At 37.3% G+C, this 14,378-nt stretch overlaps 1 protein-coding gene across 3 annotated transcripts; it reads right to left on the reverse strand.

The window, feature by feature from the left end:
- Nucleotides 1–396: 396 nt before the first annotated feature.
- Nucleotides 397–14,065, reverse strand: LOC134487917 (uncharacterized). Of its 3 annotated transcripts, XM_063290037.1 has the most exons (8): nt 13,939–14,057; nt 11,920–12,041; nt 9,296–9,434; nt 6,324–6,445; nt 4,239–4,349; nt 2,719–2,825; nt 1,400–1,490; nt 397–679 (listed from the first exon to the last, which is right to left on the reverse strand). In XM_063290037.1, the coding sequence occupies exons 1-8, from the start codon at nt 14,033–14,035 to the stop codon at nt 566–568; spliced, it is 903 nt and encodes a 300-aa protein (XP_063146107.1). In that variant the 5' UTR covers nt 14,036–14,057; the 3' UTR covers nt 397–565. The 3 variants fall into 3 exon arrangements, with proteins under 3 accessions (XP_063146107.1, XP_063146108.1, XP_063146109.1); XM_063290038.1 differs by lacking the exon at nt 4,239–4,349 and having other exon boundaries at nt 13,939–14,062; XM_063290039.1 differs by lacking the exon at nt 1,400–1,490 and having other exon boundaries at nt 568–679; nt 13,939–14,065.
- Nucleotides 14,066–14,378: the final 313 nt, after the last annotated feature.

Consider the following 14,378-nt stretch of genomic DNA (forward strand, 5'->3'; position numbering starts at 1 on the left):
TGAGATGGGCGGCTATAGAAATCAAATAAACAAATAAGCACATTCCTCTTAGCCCCTCTTCCCTCCTTTTAAGAAGAGGAAATATATACAGTACAAGATAATTTAAGTAAGTACCAATAATTTGCACTTTTACGGTACTGTCATCTTTCCCTGTGAGTTAAGAAATTAATCAAAGAGGTATGCTCTAGATAAAATCCGTGTGTACCTCATGTAGCCAAGACATAAATCCAGGAACAATTACATGTTCTATGTACCACGTGTTTAAGTACAAAGGAAAATATAAATGAAGCTAGTCCAAAGGAGGAGCAGTTAGTTATACAGCATGGCAACTGCAGCATTTCCATTTCTCTAGCAAGGGGTAATGCAATCCTCACTAGAAATAAGCCAGCCAGATTCTTTAACACCTTCATGTTTATTTAACCAAGAGTGCATCTCTGATTTTCCATATTTTTTTAAAAGGCAGTTCTTGACACACACAGCTCAACTAACTGTAATGTTATTTCTTTCATTAAAATGTTCTTTTTTGTTTAAAAAGCACTTGGTGGGGATGCACATATCTTGTATGTTATAGAATTCTGTACAAGTAAATTTGTTCAAGTGCTTCTCTATCAGCATCTTCTAAGAATTCATCATATTGTACTGGCACTGCTTCTACCCACTGGTTGAGCTGGAGGTCCACCTGAAAAGAAATTAAAACAATTTACTACAACACTTAAAATAGCACATAAATCTCAACTGCTGAAGGCAAGTAAGCAAAATAACATCTAAATTAAATATTTTTGTGAAATTAGACTAATGTAGGCAATATCTACATAGTGAACATGCTTACAATCTTACAATCATGCTGTTTCTGTATAAGCAAATCAGTTAAAAGGGGCAGAAAATACAAGTGAGATTTGCCACAAAATTTGACAACATATCCTAGCCATACAGAATTAAGAATTTTTTAATGCTGGTTGCAGCTTTCTGGGGTGAAGAAGTTTCAGGAGGAAGATATTACATAGTTTTAGAAATGTGGTTTCCACAATCCTGATAAAATAATTTCCTTTATTTCCCTACCAAATAAAGCCTGAGATTTCTGGAGAGTGGAAAAAGATTGTTCCTTTCATTTTATTCCCTCCTGAAATTTTCTAGCAAGTTGCAGACATGTGTAACAGCCTAAGTCTAATGGCTTAATGGCCATCACAAAGCCATCTCCCATGTTATGCTGGTGCTGACCTCAATCTCCTTATAACTTCATTCTAATGAAGTCACCTCCAAAAGATAGACCAGTGTGAAAATCGTTATCAGTGAAACAGAACATCATTCAGCAACTATAATAAATTCATGTTTTACCTAAAAACACACACCAAGGACAATCTATGTAACTATGTAAATAGTTCAAAAAACAGCTCTTTACCTGAAGCTCTGAGAGAGATTTTTCGAGGTTTGGGACAGTCACTAATAAGGACCCTGTCTTTCTTACATTTTGACTTATAATTTTCCATGATCTAGGAATAAAAAAAAGTAAATTTCTTACAAAGCAGCTCCTTCAAAAATTGCTGTCATCTGAAACAATGGAAGATACTACAAAACAATAGCTCTTGGCCTTTAGTTTTGGAAGACTCTGCCTTTGCTGCATGAAAAAGGAAAGACCCATACATGCTTCCCATAATCTGAGAAAACCAACTTGGCCTGCTAGAATATCATAGCCTATTGGGAATCATGGGGTCAGGTTGGATCTTGTACTGGATAACTATTTTCCTTACAAATCTACAGGTTTACTTTATAGTATGAAATTATTACAAATGGTTTGTTGTAATGGATAAAGGGGAATCTCTGGTTGGTGAAGATATGGGATTCTATCCAACAGTGTCATTCCACTGATGGGGCAGCATTTCGCAATGCAACAAATTCTTCATTCTTTCTCCATATACAGTACTAAAGATCTGGGGGATCTCTGGTGGCGGTGCATCATGTCTGGAGTGATAACAGAGCAAGTAGATGCAGTTCACATAATGTTAGAAGTAGCTCATTATTTCACAGAACATTTGGAATAACTTTTAAAGACTATCCAGAGCTAGATTTCATACTGCAATGTGGGTTACAATGGGAGAAGTCACATTCCTTGTAAGGTATAGTTTTATCTGATCCCTAACCTAGCATTTCATCTGCAAAGTCGGACTGCCCTTCATCGAGCACACTGATAAACTGTCCTATTTTAATCTGTTGTATTTTTCTTCTTTTCTGTTTAGTATCTTTCAAAGATTTATTTCTGTATATTAAAGCAAATAAAATAAAGCCAACTGAATCAGAAGGTAACCTTATGCAAATTATGGTACAACCAACCACAGCATGAAAATCATGTTTCACATTGTTGAGGTCCATCAAGTGTGAAAATGATTTCAAAAGGTATTTAAAAAGGCAAGCTGATCTTTGACAGACTTTTCATTTTGTCCAAACTGTAGGAACTGGATTTTGCATGAGTGTCTTTAAGTGCCCAGTTTTTGCCTTAGCAAGGGGGAAATGATAGGTTTCACGCGCTTTTTTTAATCAGCTGTCTTTAATTTGAATAGTTTTTGTATCCGAATAAAACATGAAAGAATATGTCTCAGTTTTCACAATTTATATTTTTATATATTCGCTTGGGTTTTAAAGAACAACAACATATGTATCGTTGGTTGGATTGTCAGACAGTGTTCCTAGTTTCTAGACATTTCTAGAACAGAGAGAACTTACCTAGCCTGTTCTGATCTGTCAAGGAAATATTCAAAGACATTATTCATAACAACAACGTCTGCATTTTGAAGAAGTGAAGCTTGAGTACAAATGTCTGCATTAATCACCTGAAGGGAAATAATTTTTTAGAGGTTCAGTATGAAAACTGCATGATAATATTTTACACTGTTTTCCTTGATCTGTACATTTTTTATCAATCTAGTTTTGTCCTTTCTTATAGCCTTGCATCAGTACACATTACTCATTTCTTGACCAATCCATTACAAAATAATTGTTCTGATGTTGCAGATTGCTATTTATCTCATTATTGTATTGCAAAAAAATTGAAAATTATATATTAAGCAAACTGTGAGATACACAGTGCCATAGGTATGAGATAGAACTGAAGGCAAGCAGAGAAATAGTCCGCTTGTTGGAGATTCTCTCATCTCTTTACACCTCTGAGTCTTTTGTCACTAAGGGAAACGGTAAGAGACAGATAAGAGGAAGAGTCTCTATATACATAGCCCCTATGTCTGTTTCTCAGTTGGCCTATGGTTAGTAAAACAAGTCTGTGGACTGAAGAGACGAGGGAACTTCCTGTATCCCTCACTCCTCAGGTAACGGGGGCCTTAAGTATTTATTAAATCTACATTTTTACTTCAAATTTAATGAATATCTCTTAGCATTCATTAATAGCTGAGCTAAGCCTGTACTCTGCATCCAAGACAATCATATTATGAACATTGTTTAGAATGAGACCTACTGCCGCTTCATTATTTGGTATTCTTAGCAATCTGCATATACCCAAAAGCACTTCAGGAGTACAAGGGTTCTTGCTGAACTCAGGTCTCCAGCACTGCCTCAACCTAGCATACTCACTCAATGGTTGATAGCCAGTGACTTACCTGGAGATCAAATAATCAATGAGGAAGATTATAAGACTAAAGTTACATGTATTGCAAAATTTCAAGATCCATACTTTTAAATTCATATGAGATGGTAGAAAATTGTAGATAAGAATTTAGGTGTGAATCAGAAATTTCTCATCTTGGCCATGAACGTTAAGGAAGCCGTTCACTCTTGGCTTCAATTTCTCCTCAGCTCCACAGCTGCAACACCGATGGAAGGGATGTACAGTAGTGTGGAAACTTGCATCCTTGAAGAATTATCAGAAGGATAATAAGCTAATACACAGGAAGTGCTTGGAACACCTGAAAGAGCTAGAAAAATGCTGGGTATTTTCTTTACTATTTGGGAAATGTCCTTAAAAAACTTTGGTAGACAAAAGATTTTGAATGGCTACAATATCTCTTCAATATTAAACCTATATAAAGTTTGTTATATTCCCCTTTCTTCCTTTTCACATTAGGAAATAATAGTATAGAAATGAAGCTCAGCTGACTTTCAGCTATATTCACTTGAAACTTGCTTGTGAATTAAATGTGACTGAGATAATACTGCATCTCCAGTAAAAAGGATATTATGCTAACCTGCAGCTCTTCCATACAGAAAGCAAGCAATTAAATGTGTTGTTTCACCTTTATTCTGTCATCAAGTCGGTATTTTGTAATGATAGCTTCCTGCAGCTGGCAAAAGTCTGCATTCATTTCAACTCCATAGATCTGGGATGCTGAACTATAATAGTACGCCTAAAAAGAAAGTAGAAAAACTGAGATGTTTCTAAAGCTGACTAGAATACAGATTTGAACTGCATTAGACATCTGAATGTTGTTTAACTATAGGGATTTGCTTTCAAAATGATATGCAGACCCTATTACAGAGGACTATGCTAAGTACATGCTCACATGGCAGACCAGGAAATGCCTCTTTGGTGGGGATGAAGGCTGTACCCAGATTTTGAATGCTTTCCTGGAGCCACACTCTAAAAAGGAGATAGGCTCCACACAGATTCTAAATTTGCTTTGGTTTAACTGAATTGACCGTATAATTTAAAAGTAATTAAGCACTATTAATATGCTTACTCATGCATTTAATAATTTTCTCCTGTCACAATAAAAAAAATATTTTTCAAAATAATTTTCAGCAGAATTAAGGAGAGTTGCTGGGAGTCGGGTGGCATGTAAATTTAATAAATTGTTATTAAAATGTTTGATAGCCTTGTATTTAATAAAATATACAGAGCACATTTAGTACATCATCTGCATCAGGATGGGTAACCACGGTGAAGAGGGGTCATCGTTAACATTTGGGGGTGAGGGCTATGTGGACAGAGCTAGGTGGGGTCGGTTTTGCAGGTTTTCCTTTTTTTAATGGCATTTTCACTTGCTTCCTATCTTAACATGATGGGAAAGGGTATCATGGTTTTCAGCAATTGTAGTCAGAAGAAGCTCGGAGGCCCAGGAAAAGAGACCTCAGAGTTTGTATGTGGCCCTGAGCTGCAGGTTGCCTATCCCTGTTCTGCATACTTACCTGGGAACTCACAGAACTTTTAAACAGTAGCAAACAGGAATGCGTTATCAGTTGGAGAACAGAAAAGCAAAAATACTATTTTAAATTTCCCAAACTTGTGCAATAAAATATACCAATAAGATGCCTCTAAACCAGTGTTTCTCAACCTCCTCAACTTTAAGATGTGTGGACTTCAACTCCCAGAATTCCTCAGCCAGCATGGGTGGCTGGGGAATTCTGGAAGTTGAAGTCCACACATCTTAAAGTTGAGGAGGTTGAGAAACACTGCTCTAAACCATGACTTGTGCCAGCAGGTAGAGGCACTGGGCCGGCCTTGTCAAAAGCTAAGCAGGGTTAGTCCTGGAGGGGGGACCTCCAAGGAATAGCATGGCTGTATGCTAGACTGGAAAATTGGGGGAGGGGGGAGACATCCCAGAAGGTGGCAATTGCAAGCCACTTCTCTGCTCCTGCCAGGAAAACTGCATGAAGGTGTCTATGAAGTCAGGAGAAATCAAGCTCAGCTTGAAGAAGACTTTACTTTTAAACCAGTCTCTGCAAATAAAACCTGGCAAGTTGCCATATCTGTAATGGAATTCAAGATTATGATTAAAATATCTATTTTAAAAATAAATGATTTTTTTACATGTCTGTCTTGCATTTTAACATGTAAAAGGTTATAACTTTTGAACAATGTAAGTAATAATTACACTTTCTATTTTAAGATGAATTTTGTGAAGGCTGATTCTGCATCTATTTGCTAAAAATAGTTTGTTAAGCCAAAAGTAGGGAATATCACCTTTGCACAAGAGATTAGTTAATTCCAAAGGCATGCAAGGGATAATCCCAGCGTCCTTCCTTTTCAAGGCTAGAGCTTGAAGGCTATAGCCTGTTATTTCTGATGTTACTCATGTTTCTAATTACACTATGACCCTAATGTGCTCGTTCATTTAATAAAGGATTTATGCCCCAGTTTTCTTATTCCAAAAATTATTCTCAAGGTAATGTCAGTAATCAAATGACAAAATAACAAAATATGTAAGCAGCAAACAAATCAGTAAAGGACAACAGCAAATCAGTAACAAATTAAGGTTCAAAAAGTAGCCAACCAGACACTTGCTTAAACAACAATACAAAGCATAGGAGAAAAACTACCAACAAAAGGGGAGCGGGGGAAAACATAGAAATTGTTAACCAATTTCTGGTGCAGCTTTTACCCCAAATAGGACTGCTCCAAGCCTGGAGCCCACATCAACCAGAACCTTCCCTGTCAGGTCAGGCAGTAATTCCTGGTAGAGAAACTTCAGTTCCATGAGGGAAAAGGAATGGGAAATGAATTCTGGGAAACAATAAAACAAAGCACATTGCTGCAATGGCTAGCATCCAGTATGAAATGCAGTATTTACAAGAACATGGATTAAAACAAAACTTTTTGAAGAGAATTCTCATTTTCTATTGGTGCAGTGACTAAAATACTACCAAGCCTATTTTGGAAATTTTACATTTCTGCTGTAGCTTTGACAAAGCAATGGACAGATATGACCTTCTGAAGTAGTATCTGGATCTGGACTGCATCTACTCTCCTTACATATACAGTTGAAAAACTGAACAGAATCTACATGCATTTAAGTGGAGGGCACTAGGAGCATGATTCTTTGTGTAGCTGGAATCTTGCAAAGGCAGCATTTTCATCTGTGCTTATTCTGTTTGGAGGACCATCATGCTGATGGCAAAGCCTGCATTCCATTCTCTTCTCCTTATATTAAGCGAATATAACAACAGAATTTAGGATCCTGACTTCGAAACATATTCCAGATTGCAAGCTGTTCACATCTAACCACTCTGGAAACTAATTAACCAGTCATTTGGACATCTGAAACTAGATTATTATCATCACCCACAATTCCTTGATGTATCATTCATAATCATTCATAAAAAGAGATTGAGAGAGATCTGAAAATGATTTGGAAAAAGTTCTTTGGACCTCATACAAGCACAGTATTTCTCTGCTGTTCATGAAAGCAATTTGTCTCCTCTGTCTATTGCACGAGCCTAAAAAAGTTGCATTAACTTTAGAGAGTTCGCTCTTTAAAGCAGATGTAATTTATTTCCAGGCGTGTGTCAAAGCCTGAAGAACGATAGGCTGTTTTAATGAAAGCAGAGGCTGTACTCATGCTGAACTCATGCCAGATCCAAAACACTTCTTTTAAATAATTTTCAGAGTGCATATAATCTTAATATATAGTGTTAATTCTCTATTTTATAATATTATACTTTTAACAAGAACTACTTCGAACACTTCCTAATTGGTAAGGCTGTTATTCAAATCTGAAATATATAAAAATACATGAATATAATACTAATGGCTTCTGAAGTTTCAGTTGTTGGGTTTTTTTTTTTTTTAGTTTTGGTGCTGGTACTGTTTTTGTGGCAATCTGACTTTGCAGGCATTAAAACAGTACTGCTCCAGCAAAGAGTTGTGTAGTACATACACAAGGATTTCTTGGATGTATAACTTTATGCCCTATAAATGTGGGAGATGTGATTATTATGCCATTTCACAGACAAAAAGTTGCAATGAAATCTGTAGGATCTATTTCAACTGCTAAGTGGGCAGTTAATCAAGGATGAAGATACTGTATACCATCAATGACTACCTTTTTTCCATTAAGAAACACTGCAGTTATATATGGTTAACATGTGCTTAATAAAATGTTAACTTTTTTAAAAAATAAAAATAAGGGCATCTGTGGATCAAATAGATTCATTTTCAAAGCCAAACCAATTAAACAGTTCCCAAACTGTAAATGTAATAGAGAGATTGTTTTCCTTTTACATTTATTCATTTTAGCTATTTTTATACTAGACTCCTGAACTGAGAAATTTAGAGAAATTTAGTTGGTCTGTAGAGGTGGGATAGGAATAATGGTTAAACAAAATTGCACTGAGAATCTCCTAGGAATGCACATCAAAAACATGCACATTTGTCATAACATTTCATAGTATCAAGCATGCAAGTTATTAATTTTATTGATTAAAAAATAGCCAATTTTTCACTGAAGGCAACCTCCAGATCTGGTAAAATAAAAAAAAAACTAACAAAACCATACTGAAAATTACAAAAGATAACACTGTACTAATGACAGCAAAAGAAATAAGTTCAATGAAAAGTCCAGTGCTAAAGCATATTCAAATTTAATGCTGCTTTACTTTCTTAAGAATGAAGACTGCAGCACCCACAGTATAGATTTTAGATTGAATATGCTTAATAGGGAAAAGGGAAATGTGGTATCGCCATCCATAAAACCCAAGAATTCCCTCCATTCCTAAATGTTATAATTAATTTTAAGATGGTGAATTTCTTATAGATTAATAACTGGCAGACACTTCCCAAACTCACTTATGAGAATTCGGCTCAAGTGTGACTAAATGCTGATGAGAAGCTGCATACTTGACTTAGAAAGGAACATTGGATCAAGAGCATGCAACTTAGTATCTGCAGGTGCTAATGTGCCCACCGACATTGCCTTTGGCACCTACCAGGCTTTCTGTCCTAGTGACCAGAGTCTCTTTTAGATTTCATAACGAGAAACAAAAACATAATGGAAATCTTGCACACCATAAGGCAAAAATATATAGTATAGTCTTTCAGCATTCTTAAAAAATAAAAAGGGATCCAGTGCTCTATTTATTTATTTAATTTTTATCCCGCCTTTATTATTTTTATAAATAACTCAAGGCAGGGAACATACCTCATACTCCTTCCTCCTGTATTTTCCACACAACAACCCTGTGAGGTGGGTTGGGCTGAGAGAGAGTGACTGGCCCAAGGTCACCCAGCCAGCTTTCATGCCTAAGACAGGACTAGAACTCACGGTCTCCTATTACTACATGATTAAAAGAAGATATGCAAAGTTACACTGACTTGCTACAAAGCTTTCTGGAGAGTGAGAAGGGTCTATTTATTGAGAAGCAACCTCATCAGTTGCCTACCAATAAAAAGACACTTTGTGACTGGCTTAGCTGCCACAAGAACTATTTTGTGAACAGGCAAGCCCTCATAATACTTATGTTGTATAAGTACAGTACCCACAAACTCCAGCCCAAAATGGTCAGCTGGACGTACATCAGAGGTACACAAAGGTCAGTGTTGTAGTTTGGTAAGCAAGTACAACACATAACTGCTTACCTAATGGTGCTGTCTGATGAGAGCCACATGCTACACAGTAATTTCTGCTCATCTTTCCTTCTTCACATAATGAGTCAATACAGTCATCATCATAAAGGAAAGCATCAACATGAATTGTGGGTACTGTCTGTTCATGAAGCTAAAGAAAAAGAAAACCACACTTAATAAATATTAGTAACATTTTCTCCAACATCAGCTGTTGAAATTCATTGAAATTCAACAGTCTTACATTTCACGTGTCATTTATTTATAAAATTATATCCCATGATTTTAGCGGTTCACAATCATAAATGCACACAGATAAAACGGAAAAATTAAGCACCATAAAGGCATAAAAGAATTCCATAAAATCAGGTTAAAAAAAACAAAATTTAAAAATCCAGATCACACATTAAAAATTTTTTAAAAACTAATTCTCCATCACAATGAAGAATAACCCAGTTAGCAAGCAATTTAAATCCTAAATACTTGGCAGAACCAAACAGTCTTTATAGTCCTCCTAAAAGTTAATGAGGGGACTACACAGACCTTTTGGGGAGATTATTCCATAAAAATGGGCAACCACTGATACCACTTGTCTGTGGACTTCCAGCCCACTGACCTCTCAGAGGGAGAGAATCTGAAATATTCCATTCTGGTTTGAACTCATAAAATGGCAGATTCAGTTCAAAGATGATAGTCCCAAAGGTAATCAGGAGCCAAGCCACAGAAAGCTTTAAACTAGCCACTGGTATCATAGTACTGATACCAGTCAGTTCTCACCAGCCAGCAGGAAGGTGGTCACTTTACTCCCTTTCTTTTCTCTTTGCAGCCCAAATCTTCCCACTACCCTCATCTCTTATTCAGTCATTCATGCCAAACTTACTCATTTGATGATCTTCTTGCAAAAAAAAAATTTCCCTGTTTTTTTATCCATTTTGAGAGTTATTTTAGAGTCATGCTTCATGTTAACATTTAAGAAACAGACATACAATGAAAGCCATTCAAGGAATCTTCATTAAACTTTTACATGGGCATTTGCAGGAGGGGGCAAGAGGCCCAAATGACACTATGCAAATGACATACATTAGGCAATTTACACAATCTATGTGATGATGTCATGACACATAACGTCGTCATCATCTAATTGATGCCTATATATGCAGAGGAATCAACGTTGAACACATTCCTACAACATTTAAATGCAATAAGCAGCATCTTGTAGAACTGCGACAAGTCATACAGCCATTTATCGATGCCAAGGTTTATAAAGCCATCAAGCAGAATGCAAGAATTGTGTGTCATGCTGGGAAAGAATACTGATGTACAGGTAAAATATGTACCTGAATAAAAAAGTCTCTATAGTTTTTCCGGCTTAGAAAAGTTTGGAAAGATCTATTCTAATACTTGGTAATTCAAATAAAGAGACATTCCATCCTGTGGCTTACATGGATCACTGTAGGAGACAATTGTCCATAGAGTCACAAGTCCTACTTCCAGTTTGAATAGCTCCTGATAACCTTGAGGGATGAGCATTCCTGTGAGAGCTGTTTCTCAAATTGAAAAGATATCTGGTAGCTATTGTCAGTCAGTCCCCTCTTCACAAAAGAGACAAGCCTCCTCCCTTTTACTTCAAAAGAATCCAAGATAAAGAACTAGAATCTCCCACCCTAATTTGCCTATAAATAGTGTTTTCATTTGACAGCAGACTACTTGCTGGAATTCTTGTATTGTTACTTTAACCTTCTTCCCAATAAATCTTACTCATCATACCAAGGAGAAATTTCTTGATGGGAATTAACAGCTTCCAATCCAGCTTGCAATAAGAAAATTCTTCTATACAAACAAGAGTAAAAATCACACAATACATCCATAGGAGACAACAATCTGTTTTCCTTTTTTAGTAGAACCCAGGTGTTCACCAGATTTAGCCATATAATGGTGACTCTGTGGGCAGAATAGGGCTAGCTTGGGATGTTCTTGCTTGAACGAAAGAACAAGATGCTGCTTCTACCTGTCCACATACCCTTCTCCCATACCTTGAGGCAGCAGACTAGCTTAAAGAAGGTATAGGGCAGGGCACAGCTTTCTCCTCCAAGATCATCTTGCTACATCCTAGGATCAACCCACCTGAGAAGATTGCTTTATGCTACCTAATGGTAGTACTATCCCTGGGATAAAGGCAGTTGTCTAAGCATTCCACTGTACATTGGGATATGTCCAAATCTACTGTGACATATATGCAAATATATATGTCAATATACTACAACATTCTAACATCTTATTCGAAAACTGAACAGAACTGAACCAACATCTGATTACAAGCAATACATTAATACTTTTATTTTACAAATGAAAAACACTGAAGTTTAAAGATAAGGTTTAATACAAGGCCAACCAAGATAATGTTTTGTGTTTTATTTTTAAAAAAATTATCTAGGTATAATTACAATCAATAACTCATAGAGATATTACTGCACAAACATCTACTTTAAACCTGGATCTCTATTCTACCTTCTGTTGGAATACATCAACAAAGAAGCCAACATCTGAACAAAGTTACAAGTGTCCGTGGCTTTGTAGAAACTCTAAGCAAAACCCACTAGTCATTAAAAGTTATAGGAAGATTGAATAGCAAAACCTACTTTTTGAAGAGCATTGTGCTCCGAACTGAGCACTGCTTCAATAGGCAAACGATGTCGAATATCTTCAGCAATACTTCTGAGAATAATGTCATCATTATTGCATGTAAATTCATCAAAGTCATCTGCAAAAACAGGGGGAAAAACAGATTTTGCATCAATCATGTGAAGCTTAAGGCAACAAACATATTTAACACAGCTGTTGCATGCATGGATTTCTAGATATGCAGATTCTACAAACATTCATCAAAAGAAAATTAATGACTCTAGCTGTACAATCAACAAACAGGCACAAAGTCAGCTGGTCATCAGTCAAGGCTCAGACAGAAGAAACTGAGGCAATCCAGCAGACCTGAAGACAAACAGGGGGAAGACTCAGTAGTGGATTGGAATGACAATCAGGCCAAAGCATGAGTTTCATCCATGTTCAGCATTAGGCAATGAGAGGATATTTAAGAGGAAATGTTGATAAATGTTTCATTACAGCTGACCATGCCATCAAGGTCCAGAAAAGACTGATAGACTTGTCAGCATAACAATGACAGTGGAAACTCTGATCATGAATCAGAGCACCTAAGGGAAGGGTATTAACAAAATAGTAGGAGAGAATAAATGTAGCTCAGGGTTGAACTGTGGAGTCCTTGGTGCTCTCCGAGCTTGGTTGTTTGCTTGCAGACATTTCATTACCCGACTAGGTAGCATCATCAGTACTAGTGAGTGTGAGGTTTGCTCCCTGTTTATATACAGTATCTTGCCCTACCCAAGTTGGTGGGGCTGTGGCCTTCTCTTTGGTAGTTCCTTGATTAGGCTATTGTTTTCTACATGACTGTTTGTTCGCTTGATTTTCTGATTATCTGCCAGATTTTTTGTTTGTCTACTTGATTTTTTTGTCTGCCAGACAAATGATCAAGCAGAAAACATTCCGCAAAATGGAACCGCCAAGGAGACAAACAATCAAGCTGACAAACAATACCCTAATCAAGGAACTACCAAGGAGAAGACCCCACCCCCACCAACACTGGCAAGGCAAAGCTACTGTATGTAAACAGGCAGCAAACCTCACACTCACTAGCACTGATGATGTTATTTAGTCAGGTACCGAAACATCTGCAAGCAAACAACCAAGCTCAGAGCGTACCAGGGACTCCACAAACAAAACATGCCCAAGACTGATCCTTGAGAGACACCCTCTACAAGGGGAAATTCCTGGAACAAAAATCCACCACACAACACTGCAAAACAATAAAAAAACAGAAAAGATTCAAAGCAATCAAATGCAGAACCAACAACACCCCCAAACTGTAATCTAGGTAATGGTCAGTGATGCCCAAAGATTGTAACATAAACAATTACCTTTGTAATAAACATATATTCTAAATTTATTGCCATGAGATCTAGCAAAGGCCATACACTTAGATGGCTTTTAACTGGAGAACAAATTTTATACCAAACAACCAAATGCAAAGTGAGACACACATATACTTTTAACCTTAATGGCAACCCATCATAATGCTTATGTCGGAGCACTTTCAGAGGCAGCAAAGCTTCCAAGTATTCTTACTGGAGAATAATATAGGATGCTGTGTCTTTCTTCTGGATCTCCCAGAGTCACTGAGGAATACAGGACATTGGACCAAATGACCAATTCATCTGATTCAGCATGTTTGATCTAATAGCCTAAACTCTGATTCAGCAAGGTTTCTCCGTGTGGTTTCCCCAAACCAAGTCAAAAGTACAGCGCCAGAACTGAGAGTGCACAAAAATGATAAAAAGGGGCAGAGTATGAACAAAGTATGAAACGAACAAACGTTCTATGAGTATAGAATAGAGCGAAAAAAATGGGGGAGAAAGATGGAAAGGAGCATCCTAGAAAAGAGCACACGTAACTGGCTGTCGATCCCCACGTTAAAATATTTCTTCGTTGGAGATCCCACGCGTAAGAAAGTGTACGCGATACAGCGTTAACTATTCCAAAACAGGAGCAAAGGTAGGCAGTTGAAAAGCTGAAGAACCTTCGCTTACTAGATGTTCTCAGCCAGCGGAGCAGGCGAGGCAAATCCCCCGCGCGCGCACCCTTTATTACGTTCAACACCGCTTGGCGAGCCGAGGGAAAATCCATCCTTACCTGGTTGAATGCACCGCGCACGCGCGCCACGATCATCTTTCGTAGTACAACTGACTGGGTCAACTAAACCGTCACCACTCGTTCACCAGGCCGCCCCTCCTTGAACGCATGCGCAAAGTGGTCTCCGTCGTTTCCCTTCCCCCGGAACTTATTCTTATGATGATTCTTCTCGGAACTTCGCGGAGTTCTTCCTCTTTTGTTTTAAAGATGGGGAAAGTAGGGGCACTTTTCAAGAGCTGCATCCACAGATTGTTTTGTGTGGTGATGAATAATGATGCTGCTTTTGAATACCGCTCTTAGCTTAGGGATTCCAAATGATGTCGATTTATCATGTTTT

Source organism: Candoia aspera, chromosome 1, assembly GCF_035149785.1.
Source record: "Candoia aspera isolate rCanAsp1 chromosome 1, rCanAsp1.hap2, whole genome shotgun sequence".
Lineage (NCBI taxonomy): Eukaryota > Metazoa > Chordata > Lepidosauria > Squamata > Boidae > Candoia > Candoia aspera.

Bases quoted from the DNA above. Each gene is read 5' to 3' on its own strand.
- LOC134487917 (XM_063290037.1), bottom strand. From the start codon at position 14,035: ATGGATTTTCCCTCGGCTCGCCAAGCGGTGTTGAACGTAATAAAGGGT. The intron at 12,042-13,938 runs GTAAGCGAAGGT...CTGTTTTTGCAG, and splicing joins CCGCTGGCTGAGAACATCTA to ATGACTTTGATGAATTTACA. The intron at 2,826-4,238 runs GTGAAACAACAC...ATTTCCCTTCAG, and splicing joins GACTTGATGACAGAATAAAG to GTGATTAATGCAGACATTTG.